Here is a 17,562-nt window from a genome sequence, read left to right as displayed (position 1 = left end):
CGCACCGGCCCTGCTCTGCTGGACCCGAAGGACATGTCCCACCACAGCCCTCCCAGCCGCCCGGGAAATCTGCCCTGGAAGCTCGAGTTACTGCCCGAGCTCCTCTTTGCACTCCTGATGCCTCTGCTGACAGGAGCTGATACTTGAGAGTCTGAAAGCCCTTTGTCCTCTGACTACAGCAGACCCTGAAGATGAAAGGCAGAAGATGGCTCGTTCTGGCACAAGACTAACAGCTTGTCACTAAAATAGGGTTGCACACTGTGATTTGTAGTTGATTTGCTTCTGGTTCTGGACAGGTTTCTGCCAGAGGCTACATAGATCTGTTTGTCTGCCTTATTTGTGAATTTGCTACATTTGAGTATGTCGCCATTTTATTAATTTTTTTGACTACACATTTGAGGCATGGACATTAGGTCCTCATGATCTTCTTTGCCCAACCAACGAACATCTCAATCTCTTCACTTTTTTTTTCAACTTTTATCCTAACGGGTGTAGTACTAGATACTCTGAAATAACTGTTACACTAATTGCAATATTGCTAAGAATGCAAGGAATTCACTGAAATCTTACACAGGACTACAAGACAAATAAAAAACAAGCACCAGCTGCTTCCTCTGATTATTACCTGTCTTCAAGTAAATACCAGTCACATTTGGACACGGGGACAGGGAGGTTGTGTCAGTATTGCTTTGCCCTGTGCTTATCCACGCATGAGGTATGACTAACACATCAGCACAAACTAAGGATTTCTACACAAAGAGCACAACTAAGCCTTACTGTTTAAAACGGAGCACATTTTCTTGGACTTCAATTTATAAAATTCTTTTAGGATGTGAAGCATGTAATTGCTCTAATCAGAGGAATTAATCTTCACAGCTTCCATGACTACAAGGCATCCTACAGCAAGCAAGAAATGATTCAGACGTGGCTTCACACAGTCCAGCAGTAAGTCAACTAAACACATCACACAAGTAAATCACCACCAGAATTTTTAAGCTGAAGAGTTTTACACAAGACTTTTAATCAGATGACTGGGAGAATTCTCTTTGTGAGAATGTGTCTGGATTTCTACCTGTATACGTGAAGTTTAGGAGTCATTTCCCAGTTCTAGCTGCAAATGACTGTTTGTTTAAAATCAATTAAAACATCATCTTAAATTAGCCCTCATGTCCATATGAAAAAGGTGCTATTCATAAAAAAGGTTCAATTTCTCAGCTCTGCTACTTGTATCACAATCTGGTTTTCTTGCAGGAAAACAAATTTTTTTTAAAAATGGTTTGCAAGCATTGGCGAGATAAAAAGTTGAAACTTAGAAAGGTCAAATGTCAAGCTAAAATAATTTTTGTCACCTTTCTTTCAAAAGTCTTACTGTAACTATTAAGCTCAATAAAAAGACATTATGTTCATTTTCATTTCTGTTCCAAGGAAATGGAAGTTGCACAAATGAAGGAACTTTTTTTAAAAACAGTTTTTAAATGAAAGAACAAACTGTGAATGCCTCACCCTTCCAAGGAAAGATGCAATAGATAAACTGTGAAATAATTACACATGCTTATCGTATAGAAAGATATCCACAATGTAATTATCTCACTGAAAGAAGGAAGAAATAATAACAGAACATCTTTCTGTCCTGACATTTGCTGAAGAGCTTTTGTTTTCCCAGAAATTCCAAGAACAGTTTCAGGGACTTAGAACTCTCTTCTGCTGTACCAGAGCATTCTGAATGTCATGTGCTGCCTGCAGTGAGCAGCAGCACTCAGAGATGAGAGAAAATGTGTGTTTTGGCTCTGACAGCGAAGGCAGAGAACAGAAGTGCCTAAAACGGTTGTGGTTAGGGAGCAACAGGTGACATAAAAAAGAACAGAAGGCTGCAAAAACAAAGCTGATGCAGGCCTGTGTATGTACCTGTCCTCTTCCTACTGTTAAGGCTGACAGGCAGCTCCAGTTTATCCTTTCCCTTTAGTAGTTCTACTCCAGTTATGAGTAATAGCAAAAGCTGTTTCCTGACTGCAGCTGTACATGAGTCAGCTGTACTTTGCCACAGAAATGCTGCAGAGGAAAGGAAGAAATGTTGTGCTCGTTATTTTGGCCATTAGCTGCTCACTGTATCGGTTTACAAGTATTTGCAATGCTTTGCTAACCTGCAAAGAGCAGCCATGTGAAGGGTGTGCCTCTGATCCACCATCCCCTGCAGCTGCACGCTGCCACCACCGGAACCTGAGGGAGTTCTGACTGTTTAATCCCTAGCAGATGGATCTAAATCAGACTGTGTATTCATGAGCTACCGTGTTTGTTTAATAATACTACTATGGATGGCAATTGTGCCTACTTCAGGAAAAATTAATCCATTTAGCTTGCAGGCAAATTGGATATATATATAAATACTTGGAGTGACACTGTCACAGAGCCAAACTGTTGAACTATTTTTATTTCTTTAAATGTTTCTCTTTTGCTTCTAAGACTTCAATCCACCAGATGATTTTCCCTTTGGAATAAGGGTTGTATAAAATAAGTAATATATTTGGATTTTATAATTTTTTTTGGAAATGTTGCTATCGAAGGATGAATATTTAGCAGTAACTATTAGAACTATATTGAGTAGCAACTGTCAAATCAGGTTAAATACTTGCTGATGTATGTATTTAAGAACCAGCTGAAATTATTTCTACTGTAAAAGTGACAGAAGCATCCAAAAAAGTATCATATGAAATATCACATTCTATGCAAGTATATTAATGAAAGACACAGTAGTAGTGTAAAGGAAATTCAGGCTCAGTCACAAGCTTTTTGGATGGACAGGAGGACACAGACACTGGATTTCTGCCTTCAAAATCCTGACTTATTTGTGTAAATATTAGAAGCTCTGTGACATTCAGGCAGAAGGAGCAGTGTCAGCTGATTGTGCTACATGGTTTAACTTGACACCCCTCAAGGATCCATCACAAAGCTGAGAGGCCGAGTTTATTTGAGGGCAACACCTGCCCGAGGCCATTGCACACAGCCCCGGCAGGAGAGTCAGGATCCCCGAGCACTGCAAACCCTCTCACTGCCCTGGCACCACTGCAGCTAATGCAATCCTGCTGCTCGCTTTAGCAGCAGAATGCACCTGCTTAACCTGCCCTGCTGGAACAAGGAAATCCTGCTGGCTCTGTTCAACAAGGCATGGATGATAAAATACATGCAAGCATGCATACACAACTGAACTGTTCTGCTCAGGGAACAAATTTACCTTACAGAACGTCTTCACGTAGGTAACACAAGCAGAAGCTGCTCTTAACACAGAACCAAAGGAGAGGTTGACCTTCTTTGCCCAAAGTCACTGTCTCCAAAATAACTGTCCTTTCTAATAACTCAGCTGGAAAGCACCTCTGTTAGCAAAACATTTACAACCTTCAATCTTTTAGTGGTTTTTTAATGAAGTAATTTAAAGTGGAAGTTGTTTGTTCTCATCTAAGGCTTACGATGCAAACGCTGAGCAGCTATGAACTCTCAAAAGCATCCCAAGACTGCTTAATGAAACAGTGCTGAACAGTGAATGCCCCGAGATGAGCAGGGAGGGGAGGGAAAGGGGCAATGCCTACATGTATCTCAAGCTGAACTGTGACTGCAATGACACTTGGTTCAGGGGGTTAGTAATGAAGGTACCATTACCTTTTGTGGCACTGACAAACCAGGCTGGTGATGGGAACAAGACTGGGCAGGAGAGCTGGGATACGGGATTTCCACATGGGTGAGAGTAGCTGGACGGAGCTGATACAAATCTGAGGGCTGGAAGGGCCAGAAAAAGGCAAGGAAGGCAGCAGGTTTCAGGATGCAATGAAAAAGCTCCACAGAATTTCAAAAGCATCTGGCTGCTGGATGGGAAATAGGAGTATCACAGGTAACTCTGAACTGGAAAGGGGCACCAGGAAAAGTAAATCAAAGAGTGAGTTATGGTAAGGAGTTTCATGGATGAACTTGACTAGGAATAGAACCCTCTTCTGCCCTCTTTGTCACCTGTGTGTCTCATGGTCTCTTCGAGTGCAGTAACTACAGAACTGCCATCTCAATTTGCTTTCCCAAGCAAAGACTAGGAGCCCAGATGAATTAAGGTTGTGAATTAGGACTGTGGCTATTACCAGGTGAGGAGCCCTGCCCAACAAGGCAGCTGCACTTGGTGGGAACCAGGAGTACTACCAAGAGAAAAATTTAGGCAAGCTGCAATCCTTGAAGTACTAGAGAATTACATTAGTCTTACTACAAAGATAAAGGGGGACAGCTTTTGGAGGATGACTTTGCTAGATTTATTTTTTTCTAGTCTTGTTAATTTGTTTTGCTATTTTCACTGTATTTCTCATATTAACTCCAATATTGATGCCATTTTAGAAACAAATGTCAAGTAGAAAGAACAAATATGAGACACTTTCTGAACAGTTTGCTGAGAGCTGCACTCTTTTGTTTAAAGAAAGTGTTCATATGGCCCCCCATTTGGAATCTAACAATCCACAGAATGAATAAGGGGTAAAAAGCCCAGCGATTCTCATTTACTCTTTACACCACAGAAAAGTGAGAGGGGTTGTCCCAGAGCCTTCAAAAGGCACTGTGGATCCTGAATCCATGGGCTGCATGCTGCCAGGACAGGCTGCGGAACATCGCAGCCAGGCCAGCTACCAGCACTGGTGTCTCTGTGGTGCATCTACAGAATCACCTCCGGCACAGCAGCAGGCTCTGCCTGGTGTCCCAATCTTACCTGAGCCCTAGTTGTAACTTTCCTATCATCAGAGTGCAGAGACATAATGCAGTTCTGTTTGAAGGAACTTTCCCCTAGTGCACAGGGCTCAAACAGCAGAACTATTTTCAAAGCTTGATAGCAGAGCTCCCTTTATGCTTAAACCAGTGACCATTCCTTGCTCCTTTCTCAACAGGAATTACAAGTTCCAGTGTTGTGATCCAAAGCACTGCTTGAATTAGATACACATTCCCTTATACGAGCAAAAGGGACTTAGGTATGTTTATTGGCAAGTATCTTTTTAATCGTAGGTCTGCTTTGGCAGTGGAAAACTAAGATCCTGCTCCATTTAAACATAAAACTTAGGGAAAAACAGAACAAACCAAATGCAACCTTGGGATTTTCTTGTACATACTTAGCCAATCAGGAGAGAAATTAGAGTATTTCCACTAAAATATTATGAAAACTGTTACAGCAGGTCAGGCCATTTCTTGCTCTTTAGTTATACAGAAGACAGAGCAAAAAACCCAAAACTTTGAAAACCACTCACTGAGATTAAATAACAGTGAATGCAAGGTAATACCATATGAAGAATAACAGCAATCAGCTTATGTAATGAGTGACTCAAATACACAAATTTACTATTTGTCTGAGTAGCTTCTGATGTAACAAATACAAGCTGTCAGGATCTTTTATTTCTTCCACATTCAAGGACTTGGGAGTTACAGAGTGGCGTGCTCAGACCCTAAGGTGAGCTGATGTTTGCTGTGCATTCTGCAATATTCATGCCCTGGGTGTCCAGAGAAGGGCAAAGGAGCTGGAGAAGGGTCTGGAGCAGCTCAGGGAGCTGGGGGGGCTCAGCCTGGAGAAAAGGAGGCTCAGGGGGATCTTCTGGCTCTGCACAACTCCTGACAGGAGGGTGCGGCCAGGAGATACACAGCTCTGCTCCCAGGGGACAAGTGACAAGATGAGGGAATGGCTTCAAGTTGCACCAAGGGGACATTTGTGTTGGATATTAAGGAAAATTTCTCCACTGAAAGGGTAGTCCAGGATTGGAAGAGGCTGTCCAGGGAAGTGATGGAATCACCATCCCTGGAAGAGTTCAAAAGCATATGGATGTGGCACTTTGGGACATGGTTTAGCAAATGAACATGGTGCTGCTGGGTAAATGGATGGATTCAATGACCTTAAGGATCTTTTCCAACCTAAACAATTCTATGATCTGTTCCCAGATTTCGACAGAGCAGGAAATGAAGAGCCAGCTGTGCTTCTCAGCACATACAACTGCCACCTTTGATAAGCAACAGGAGGAAGAGCCACGAGAGCTCACCTATTACTGAGACAGATACAAATCTTCCTTTTACTAGACTTGATCTGGCATCATTAAAGAAGAAACAGAACTTCCTGCTGAAGGAGATATTTAAAACAAATTTTACAGCAGATTGCAGACTTCTCCATGCAGGTCTTTATCCCTGCCCCTCCCCTCACTTGCACGTGGATTTGGAAAGTGCCAGTGTGATGAAATGCAAAAGCTGCCTTCCCCAGAAAGAGCCTGCAGCAGAGCCCAGCTCTGTCCTAGCTGGTTCAGCTCGATGCAGCCCTGCTCACTGACATCCACAAAGACACAAAGAGAATGTTCTTTGTCTTTTGGCACAAAAGAACTGGTTTCATGAGGCAGTAAGTGTCCTGGAAGAGTGGCTGTGTATAAAGGCTTCACCTGTCAGCAACTATTTTACTGCTAACTAGACCAGGGGAAGAAAGGAAGTACAGACACCACCACCAATATCTTCCTTTGTTATAATCAACTTGATTATAGAGATTTACACATCATTTAATTCAGAGCATGGCAGGAAAAGCTCCTGCACTTAAACTTGTTTCCTTTTGTAAGGCCATCATCAAACACACACTGGGAGCAGAAAGAAATACCAGCTTTGAGAGCTATCTGCCCTGGTACTCTTCATTCTTTAAACTACATCTAGCAGCACAAGAGTTCTCATGAAAGCAACAGCAATAATGGGATATAAAATATGTATGAGTCTGAATGTGTACTGTCACACATGGGCTCTGTACAGAGTGTTTCATGCTTGACAGCATGCTCTGATACAAGTAGACAGAACAACAGATGAGAAATCTACAGCTTAAAATCAAGATTAGTTTGTTACTTTTTCCCTTTCACTGAGAGCAGAAATAGAGTGCTAAAGCATGTACAAAAACCCTACCAACAAATTAATAAGAGAGGACAAAGGTAAAAAATTGGGGATAAGCATAGTTCAAAACATTAAATCCCCCAACACTTCAGTGCTCCTACCTGATGTGTTGCATTAGATGAGCCACTCAATTTTGCAGAGATGCTGTGAGCTGACATTAAACTCTGTATTTGCTGCTCCAACAGTGTGACAATGGCCTCCAGCATTTCTAAATACACAAGAACCCTTTTTTACGTAATTACCTTGTGAAGTCAGTCATCTCCATCATAATCACACACATCCTCTTGGCCAGAACAATTATGTCATTGCTGGTATCATCCCAGATCTCAATCTCTGCATCAAGCTTACTCTTGACTTTTTTGAAGTCAGCCACTTGCTCAGCTATCTTTTCCTTTTCAGCTTCTGGCAGCTGAGTCATCTTGGCCTAAAACAGAATAATTTGATTTGTAAAACATCTATGTCAGAGTATTTTATTTTTTTAAACAAAACCACTGCACATTAATAAATACATAGTTTAAATACACTATGGCCTCAGTCAACTGTTCAAGTCTGAGCACTTCTACATTTCAAAATTTGTATGTCGTCACTGGGTTGGGCCAAATAAATAATCTCAGTGTAATGGGGATAGTGGTATTCCCGAAATCATTCATTTTAACATAGAGAGAGAGAAAGAAGATTAAATTCTTCCAAACAGTCTTTATGAAATATGACGGAAAATTTTTCCTATTTCTTAGGGCTAAGGAGCCTAAGTAGTTTTGAGTATGATACATGTAAAAGTCACACAGTGCAGTATTGATTCAGGTACAAAATAATCAATGAAAAGGGTTAATTGTCCTGAAACACTCAGGTATGCTTCTTCTCTCTTCTGAGAGGGTTCTATATTATCATTCTAGGAACTGAAAAAGATTTAATTGTTCAAATACGCATCTTCTGTCTTTGCAGAAGACAAATAGATGACAGAAATCAGGATGTGAATAAGATTACCAAAAGCCCCTTAAAATGTAGCATGGTCAGAGAAATATTTTTGTTTTTAATGCTCTCCATGAACAAGATGACCAGCCTGCTGCAGTCACGGGTCAGACGCCCCTCCTGTGTCAGAAACAGGCCAGGGAGCAGCCAGGGCTGGGATGTTCCATGGCCCCATGGAGATCCTGGCCCTTCATCCCCAGAAGAGAGGAGCCACGCTGGTCCTGATGGCTCTGTTGCCATGCTGGTTACCTCACACCTTCCCCTCAGGCTACCAGGAACTCACAACCACGCACAGCAATTATCAACACATTGTCATTACTCTAGAATTACACAATAAATGTTTTTTTACTTATTCTTGTTTGGAAAATATTGTCTACCACCAGTAAAATGGAAGGTTAAGGCCATGGCTGAATTGCTTCTAATTAATAAAATGGGTAATCAGTTCTGTACATAATATGTATGTTTTTCAAGCCATGTCTCTTCAGAGATTTTATTTACGCTAGAATCACTGTCACAGGGTTAGCTTTCTCACTTAGACAAATTACTGGAAATTACAGGTTTCTCAGCATGTACCTGTAATTGCAGTCACACAGAATCACAGAATGGTTAAGGGTGGAAGGAACCATCTTACAGTGGTCAGAATTACCCTACAGTCACAGAATTAGAAAGCACAACTATTTGGAGGCTGCTTCTCCCATGTTGTTAAAAAACCCTGGAATGGCCTACAGAAGGAAGAGAACTTTTATGATCTCATACATGCTTGCTGATGGGTGGATGTCTGTGGTATTTCCTAGCCCCCAGTTTCAACACTGTTTTGAGTTCAAGATCACAGGCCTGGATCTCGAAACCACAAGAAAGATGACATTTTAATGAGGGAACTGTGACATACAGCATCCTGCTATCTGCCAACAATAATGAGCTTCAGGTGGAAGAGACATTATCCACTGGAACAAAGGGCAAAGGAAATGATAATTCTGACCTTGTCTTTTCTCTCCTTTCCCTCATGCTGCTTTAAAACCATGTCCAATAAAAAGAAGCAATTGTATACAGAGCCTTTTAAGCACAGATTTAACTTTGTATCAAAATAAGGAGCATAACAGTAATTGTTAAATAAAGATCTAAATTGAATGACTATTACATGAGTACAGGTTTATTCTGTCAAGCAAGAGAAAAATTATTTTTTCACTGCTTCTAAGACAAAATGTTATTATTACAGTAGCAGGTAACAGAGTAAGGACTCGGTGAGAGGAGAATTTGTATCTGTGATATTTCCTTCCTTCTATTAAAAAAAAAAAAAAAAGTATGGATTTTTTTCTTAAATTTCCCTGACTTTTCTGAAGGCTGTTTGTCCCTGGCTGGAGTCTCCAACACTGGAGTTTGTATTATTTGAGTTGTCTCATTTGCAGCCTGACTGACCCTGTGAGACAGGCATTTCCTTTCATTACCTTTCCATGTTTCAATCAGTTCTCCACCAATGAAACAAAACTTTTAAGGCCATGTAAGGACACATGGGGGGTAACTAAGTGGTGATGATTTTGACTCTTCTCTCCCTGGTATATTACTGGCCAATGACATCCCAAGCCTAAGAACTGGCCTTTTGCCTACCTTTGTCTCGGGCTGCTCTCCAAGGATTTGACTTTCACATAAACTTTGATTATGCTCTTAAAATCTCAGATGGACATATGTTTTTTCTTTCCTGACCCCTAACACCAAGTGACTGGCCAGATCCACACCAGCACCATTCTTACCATTTATTTACAAGGACCAGGAAGGAAAGAAAGGCAACAGAAAGCAGCACAATACATTCAAGCAAAATCAAAGAATCTCCCTTGAAAATTTAACACTTCCAGCTTTGTAGGCTGCAATATGTCACATAACTACAGAGAAGAAAAGAGGAAAACACTGGTTTTCTGCAATTTTGTAGGCTGCAAGGAAACAAACCCCAGTTTCCCAAAGGAGCACATGAAAAACTTCTCAGAGCTTTTACATGCAAGAACACAAAATAACCTGCTCTTCAAATACTGTAGTTATAAGAAAATGTCAGAGATCCCAGAAGAACGGATATGTGTCCCTACTTTGTCTTGAGAGCTGAGGCTTTCATTCCACCAGAGCCTCAGCAGCCAGAAGAAGCCCTGTGGTCTGTGCCTGCTCTCCCGCTGCATTTGGTGAAAAAGAACAGGACCCCTGCAGATCTCTCAAAGTACAGCAATCTATTTCAATCATGCTGTTTCGCAACAGTTCCAGTCATGACTTTTACCTGTCTTTTCCTTGAACAAACTTTGCAGACCACTGTCATAAAATACACATGTGAGCTGAGCCCTGAGCAACCTGAGCTGCTGAGTGGCATCCCTGCTGTGGAACTAGGTGATGTCTGAGGTCCATTCCAAGCCAAACCATTCCAGAGTCTCATTCTGTTTGAGTGCCAATGTGTTCATAAGTGAATTCACAGAGATGCCACCGAGTCAAAGGGACTGTTAAAATGTCCACTGCCTTTTACTGCTGAGGGAATCACTTTGTGAGTTTGGATGAAGAGGTGACAGAGCTATGTTGGATACTCAGCATTCACAGCCAAGTGAATACTCATCCCCATGATGAACTGTGTGGGTGTGTGATGCTGACAGTGAGGAGAAGCTGTGTTTCTTTCGATACTTTACTACCTGCTGTCACAGCTGCATTCTCCCCATTTCAAGAATTGCAGCAAGCCTGCTGAAGTGCAGTATTCCTTAAACAAGTTCAGAGAGTGCCTCATTTGTTCTGCCATGACAGTTCTGCTGTATTTTTAGATGCAATATAATTGGATAAACAAGATAAAGGGGGTAAAAGTATGGGGAGATAGCAAACGAAGTGTTTAATGCCATTTTTGCATCAGCCTTCACTAAGAAGGTTGGCTTAGATGATGCAACTATGGCATATTAAATGTAATTTCTCTTTGTCCCAGGGCCAAAGGCCTATAGATCAAAAAGCATCATGTCCTAAGTCTGGGCTTCACCAGAGCTTTGCCACTGCCTCTCATGTCATCCTTACAAATAACCTGGAGAAATAAGGTCTAGATGTAATCTCCAGTGGGTGGATGTAATATTGGTTAGAAAACTGCTTGCAGAGCACTTATCAAGAACACACACCGAGCCAAGGGATCCATCAGGAAAGTTGTGAAGGGAGCTGCATTAGTCAGTGTTTCCACAGAACCAGCAGTCCACACCACACTCACAGTGGAAGAGGACTGGTGTACAACTCAAAGTGAACTTGAGAACTGATCTGGAAACATCACAGGGTGTAGTGCAGCTGAGACAGTAATAGGGCTTACCCCTAAGAAAAACCACCAGCACACACACAGAACTGAGACAGAACCAGCAGTTCTGTGTGTGTGTGGCAGTTGTGTGGGTGGGAATTTGTGGTTGACAAAAGGCTGTGCTCATGGCAGAAAGGCAAGCTTCATACAAAGCTCCTTGTGAACTATGCACACAAGAGGAAATCCTGCAAACCTCTCACTTGTGCTGTTGAGATCACAGGTGGCTTCACACACCTGGCAGTATAAATAGTCTGGACACAAAATTCAAGAATTCATTAACCAGCTGCAGAGCACCCAGAGGAGAGAGAGACTAAAAGAACATACAGGAAACTCAACCCTGAAGAGTAAATCAAGGTTACTGGAGTTATTCAACCTGGAGTCTCCAAAAGAGGCCATAGAAAAAGGATGCACAAGTACATAAAAAAAATACATACAGAAAGGAACCTCACTCTCTGTGTCCATTACAGATGAGTGCTAACGTGTTAATTGCAATATATGAGGTATAAGGACAAAAACTTTCCAATAAACCATCAATTCCAGTAATGAGCTAAGTAGAGAGAGCAATGGAATTGTTCATATATATGTGTGTGTCAAGAAGAAGTGTATTTATTCTGCCCCGGGCCAAATGGCTGGATTAGCCAAGGTCTTGGGGTTCTTTCCAGCTCTACTTTGTAGAAGTATATAATATACTGCTACAACCTTGAATATTTCAGTGACTTAATCTCTTTACGGAAATTGGGTTAAAAATTGGCAAGAAAATGAAATGCTTTTGATAGATCATGACTCCTGACACAGAATCTTTTGCTATGTATCAAGTGTCAAAATTACTATTCATAGAACCCACCCAAAATTACAGTAGTTATTTTCATTATGCTTGAATTCCTACCAATATTTAATGCTTGTGTAGGGCTTTGTTAAAAATTAAAAAAATATTCCGAAATTGGCTTTTTTATTAACAAAATAGCACACGCTTCCTGTTAACGTACGTCAGCATTTCATTTAATGTAGGAACTTAGATGTACAGTATTTGCCACTTCAATAAAAATTGCTAATTTATCTGATGGCAAACTTAGCTTCCCTTCTAACTACTTTTTATGCAAGTATCAACAGTTCTTCTTGGTCTTTGCTGTTTTATCCAGGCTTTCCTCCTAGAGTTTAGTAGATTTTTAGAGCTATATAATTAATCACTGCATTTAAAATGCAATACAAATACAACAATGAAATAACTCAGCCTGGATTTTCTCATTCACAGAACACATTGAATCAACTCTTTTTCAGCCCAGAATTATTGCACAAGCACAGTGTGCAACAAAACTGTATAAAAATTACCTTAATCTCAGACATTTTTGTCCATGCATTCACAAAACTGTCTGCAGAACTCTGAGAAAAAAAAAAAGTGGGTGTGTGGCTGCCTGAAAGAGTTCTGCTCTTGGCAACCCTTAAGTGGATTAAGTTGTGAGGTAAAACATTTTGCCTCTTCTTCAATATGATCACCTTAACCTGCAGCAGCAACTTTGAAATCAAGCTAAGCTGTTCTCATCACTAATTTAGTAACTTCAAACACTTAAAGTAATTTTTCCTGATCATTAACATGTACATTGTCCTCTAAGTTGAAAATTAACTGAGCAAAATCTTACTCACCCCTCTCTTCAACACACAATCCCACGATAACAAGCCACTACCTCCTTCAGTGCAATTACACTGATCATGATAGCATAAATAAGTCTGTGATAAGCTTCCAGAGCTGACTACACGAATTACACACAACCACCAGAGGAAGAGCTAACTTTCAGCTGGGAAAAACTGCATTAGTCCTTGGATCCATAAGCTGTTTCTATAGCAGCTAAGGGTTTGATCCTAAGGAGCCTCCTCTTCAAGGATGTAAAATCACCCTACAAATAATCAGCAGTATTTTTATGCAGTTTAAGTACCCAGAGATCTCACAGCACGCTGCCCAAGTTGACCTGTATCCCCCAGCATGGGATAGTGCCACAGGCACTATTATATTCATCTCAGTAATGGGAAATTATCTGAGGGAAAACGTCAATGAAGTAACATTTTCAAGATGAGTGAGGAAGATAAATACGAGGTCAAATCTCAGTCCTACTATCTCACCACTAATCTCTGCTCTCTCTCTTTATGGAGATAGAGTCTGAAGGTGTGATTAATAATACATGACTTTTTCATACATAAGGGAAACAGGATTTGCTAGTTAAGATGTAGCCTTTGTTACAAGTGGCATACACACATCACATCTGGTATTATATGTTGTGATAAAAACAGAAAGAAAAAAGGCACCAGTTCCCCACTGGAGCAGTGAGAGATGTGACATCGAAGAAATTACAACACTCTTGACAAAGCAAGAGGAATCAAGACTGCTCCTATGCAGAATGACTATGGAGCCAGATATGTAAAAATAAAACTGAATTATTATAGCTGAAATGCCCAAGAGAAAGAACTCAAGAAGGAAAAAAGGCTGCTCTACAATCTTACCGAAGGACTTCTGGAACACGGTCATTCCTGGTGTCAACACTGCACACAACAGCCTTCCAACAGGACACAAAGCTGCTGCTCCACACAGAACCACACACTGCCCAAAGCTCAACATCTACCTTCCCTACACAGATCCCTCACACTGCTGAACAGCTTCTGGGTATAAATCTTCAAATATCAATATCAAAGAGCACTCCAAACCAAGAGGCCTAAAATCACTGTTCCTGTTTGCTGCTGCAGCAGCAAATAGATTTGTTAAGACATCTTTTTTTAAAAAAAAATGTGTGCAGGTGTCTGTCAATATGCTACTCCAGCCTAAGTGCATATGTATATAATTTAGTCAAAGCTGTAATTTTCTACTGCTTTTGGGGGGTGATGTGCCATTTATGCCCCCAACAGCAGGAGCTGAAATCTAGGAAAATTGTTTCTAAACTATAGAATCAGGCTTTAAGCCATAACCTCTATCTAGATGCCACAAAAAGGAACATTTACAGTAGCTGTATTATTTTAGGGAGAAATGGGAGAAAAAGAGAAATGCCCGTGCTATAATGTTAAAGTACTGGGGGGTTTTAGCTGTATTAACAACAGGCTGTGTGTAACAGTCCCTTCCACCTCACAAGGAGAAGCACATCCCAGAGACATCTCTCCACAGCACCAGTCTGTGCCTCCGATTGCTGACAGCCAGCTCCCCACCTGCCACTGTCTTCAGCACCTACTTCTTGCTTTGTGCCCTCTCAAGTATGTGTTATTTATGGTTTTCTTTTCAAAGAAAAGCATTCCCTTTAGAGAAGTAGTCTGATTTAGCTGAGAAGTAGACGACCATGCGTGAAAATGTGATCTTTGAAAGCTTTAGCGCATCTTATTACGGTTGGATACTCAGTAGCTACGAACTACTACTTGTGTCCTGCCAGCAAGAGCACTTCCAACGCGAAGCTCTCCTTCCCAGGAAGAGAGCACAGCAGCATTTCCCCTGCCCGCGGTGCTCCTCCATCCCTGGCTCCCACGTACCCGGTCAGTCTTGCCCTCGGTCTGGACGCTGGTCCGGCTGCGTGCGTCGTGCTCCTCCTCAAGGTCGGACACATCCTCCAGCTCCTCGGGCGTCTGCGGAACAGGCACGAAAGGGTTACTGTCTGCCACACTGGGCAACGCGGGTGCTCATGTGCAACACCTCCTACTTGCTCCGAGGTAAGGTCTGACAAACACCAAGCAGCCCTGCTGGAGCCGCTACTAAACTCCGGTTAAATCGGTGCCGGTGCTGCTAGCAAAGGAGTCTAACAAGAAACCTTTACATGACAAGAATGGATTGTCAATGTGTCACTTACCAGCTCTATTAAGCAGCACAAGTTCCTGCACAACCAGGAAAATAAGTGTCCTTAATTTGCTATTTTTATACATGGCATTATTTAATATGCCACTGTCTGTTCCTTTGAGTCACACAAACTGCCACTTGATCCTGTGATTCTGTTTCATTTATGACAAGAAATTTTCTATATAATCCAGATCTTCAGATTTATTTACTGCTTCCCTTTTACCAAAATATTATTAAAAGAAAAGGGGTTTCATGCACAAGTTCTGAATTTTATAATAAATAACATAGCAAAAAACCCACACTGAACATGACTTTATAAAGGACACTAAATAAAACATTAAAAGCAAGTTTCTTCTATCAGCAAAACACTGCATAATGAAGCATACAAAGGTTATGGGATTGCAAACCACTTAAAAAATACTACTGGTTCTGCCAATGCAATAGGGCACTCAAGAAACTTTCCTTTATCAAGTAAATCCACACTTTTAAAAAGCAAAAATATACAGAACCAAGCTCTACAAAACTCATGACAGATCTACCACCACCTTGACATCTAGAGTTCCAATTAGAGGGAAATCCTGATGTTCTGAGTTGCCCAAAAGCCTGACATTCCAAGAGAAATATGACAAGACCAGGGCTATCAGATAACCTTAGAAAAAGACAGGCAGAAAGAAACCCAACCGTTACTTTTACCCAATTTTCAATCAAGTCAAATATAATGTTTTTAATCCAGAATTGCTGTATATGCTCACCTTCATGTTTTTACTGTCAAGGCATATACAAAGAAGATCTATTGAGAGGGACATTGCAGGGTTCTGTCATTTTATTTCCGGGTCCATTGCACTGTAATGGGACTGCATTAAGCCGAATAAATCCACCTGTGTGCATTTGAGTCCTTTGGGAAAGAACCTCTGTGGTCAGAGGGTGGTACATTAACCACAGAGTTCAAGAGCAGCCTTCAAACAAGGCTCAAATACTACTCCATTGCTTCAGCAGCACACAGACAATTTCACTCACTGAAGAAAATCATATTTCTATGAGATAACACTGCAAGAAATAACTCAGTGTTGGTGCACAAGTTGGCAGAAATAGAATGCTGGGGGTGACAAATACACCTAAACTTCCTCACAAAAAAACAGGCAATCAATTTCTGGGACAAAGATAAGCATAAAGCTACACTGCCAAACTGGGGGAAAGGAACATCTTATTTTCAGGCAAAGACTAACACTATTATGAAGTCTCAGTTTTAGTGTTGGAATTAGACCTAGTAAGAATTCCACAGTAGCCAAAGGCTGTTACCATACAAAAGTTGTTGGAAAAAAGCTGCAGTATGAAAGCAAAATTAAATTTTCGTGGTGAAGGATATCCCTACAATAAAAAAACCTATCACAAACTCCCTTTAATTCAATCATTTAGGGACATTCTTAATAGAGGACCAATAACAAAGGATATTAAAACAGAGTAACTTCAGCTTCTCAGGATTACACTGACTCCCTCAGGCAGGTAAGAGAAAATAATTACAGAAAAAATAATTCCTTTTAAATTTAAACTATACTTGGGTTACAATTACAATTTTAAATACCACCTTGTAATTCTTGGGTTTCAATAAAACTAGTTTGGAATTTTTTCCCCCAATGATCATAAAGCTGGATTAATGTCAGCAGAGCACCATTTCTTCCTGGGTGAAGAGGTACTTGAGAATCCCACACTTCCAATAAAGGGTTTCTTTCTTCTATAAAACATGGATTTCAAAATGTTGTGACAGGGCAGAATGGTTAATAACTTTAAGACAGTCACATTATACATACCTGAATTTTAGGTAATGTGTTTAAGAGCTTTATGCCATTGTTACCCCACTCAAACTGTATGTATTTACAAAAAGGTTCTTTTAGGGCCATCAAGAGAATTCTGTAGAATTCCACTGACACTGTTTTTCTGTGAAGTCAAGCTATGGGAATATTACCAGCCTCAACATGGAAACATCAGCAAAGAGGTCAGCGAGAGGACAGTAGGATACGACACCTCCCAATGGCAGTCTCAGGTAAGCATTCCAAAGACTAAATCATCACTGTATTAATCTGATCTGGCACTTTACAAACTGCAAATCATAGAGCAGAGATCTCCTTCCAGCTGCACTGGCACAGGGATTCCCTCTCCAATTCTTTATCATATGCAGAACACTGACTCAGGGTCTAAGTGATGCTCACCCGAACCCTTCACGGGTTAAATGCTGTCAGAACCCTTTTTTGGTTTTAAATTACCTATGCCCTTTTCCTGTCAGTAAAAGCTGTTTGTGGCTGGGATGAGGAGTTTCCTGCAGAAAGCTCGCTCTCCCAGCCAGAGGACTGCACTCCTATGGAGCTCTTCCCAAGTCATTCTCTCCAAAGCCCACATCTGCCACGCCTTGGATTGCTGGTACCACAGAATTCAGAAAAACAAAACAAACCTAGCCAGTTATTAAAGACTGAGGACATTTCAAGCAGAGAGAAGCTGCTGATTTATCATACCTTAAATCACAAACCATAAACTATTGTCATTTTCAGACACATCAAAAACTGAAAAAACTCCCCACTGTAATAACGAGAAC

The 17,562-nt window shown here is 41.0% G+C and overlaps 1 protein-coding gene across 5 annotated transcripts in view; it reads right to left on the bottom strand.

The window, feature by feature from the left end:
* CTNNA3 (catenin alpha 3) overlaps positions 1 to 17,562 on the bottom strand; it is a 427,746-nt gene that overhangs the window by 52,657 nt on the left and 357,527 nt on the right. For 4 of the 5 annotated variants that reach the window (XM_053983470.1, XM_053983472.1, XM_053983468.1 and 1 more), the window contains 3 exons: positions 14,675 to 14,767; positions 12,503 to 12,553; positions 7,158 to 7,339 (listed from right to left, as the gene is read on the bottom strand). In XM_053983470.1, coding sequence (XP_053839445.1) covers positions 7,158 to 7,339; positions 12,503 to 12,553; positions 14,675 to 14,767 — 326 coding nt within the window. The remainder of the gene's footprint in view (positions 1 to 7,157; positions 7,340 to 12,502; positions 12,554 to 14,674; positions 14,768 to 17,562) is intronic. The other variant, XM_053983469.1, reaches the window with a different exon arrangement.

This window comes from Vidua macroura, chromosome 8 (genome assembly GCF_024509145.1).
Source record: "Vidua macroura isolate BioBank_ID:100142 chromosome 8, ASM2450914v1, whole genome shotgun sequence".
Lineage (NCBI taxonomy): Eukaryota > Metazoa > Chordata > Aves > Passeriformes > Viduidae > Vidua > Vidua macroura.
The sequence above is the reverse complement of the archived record's forward strand: the minus strand, read 5'-3'. Positions and strand labels throughout refer to the sequence as shown.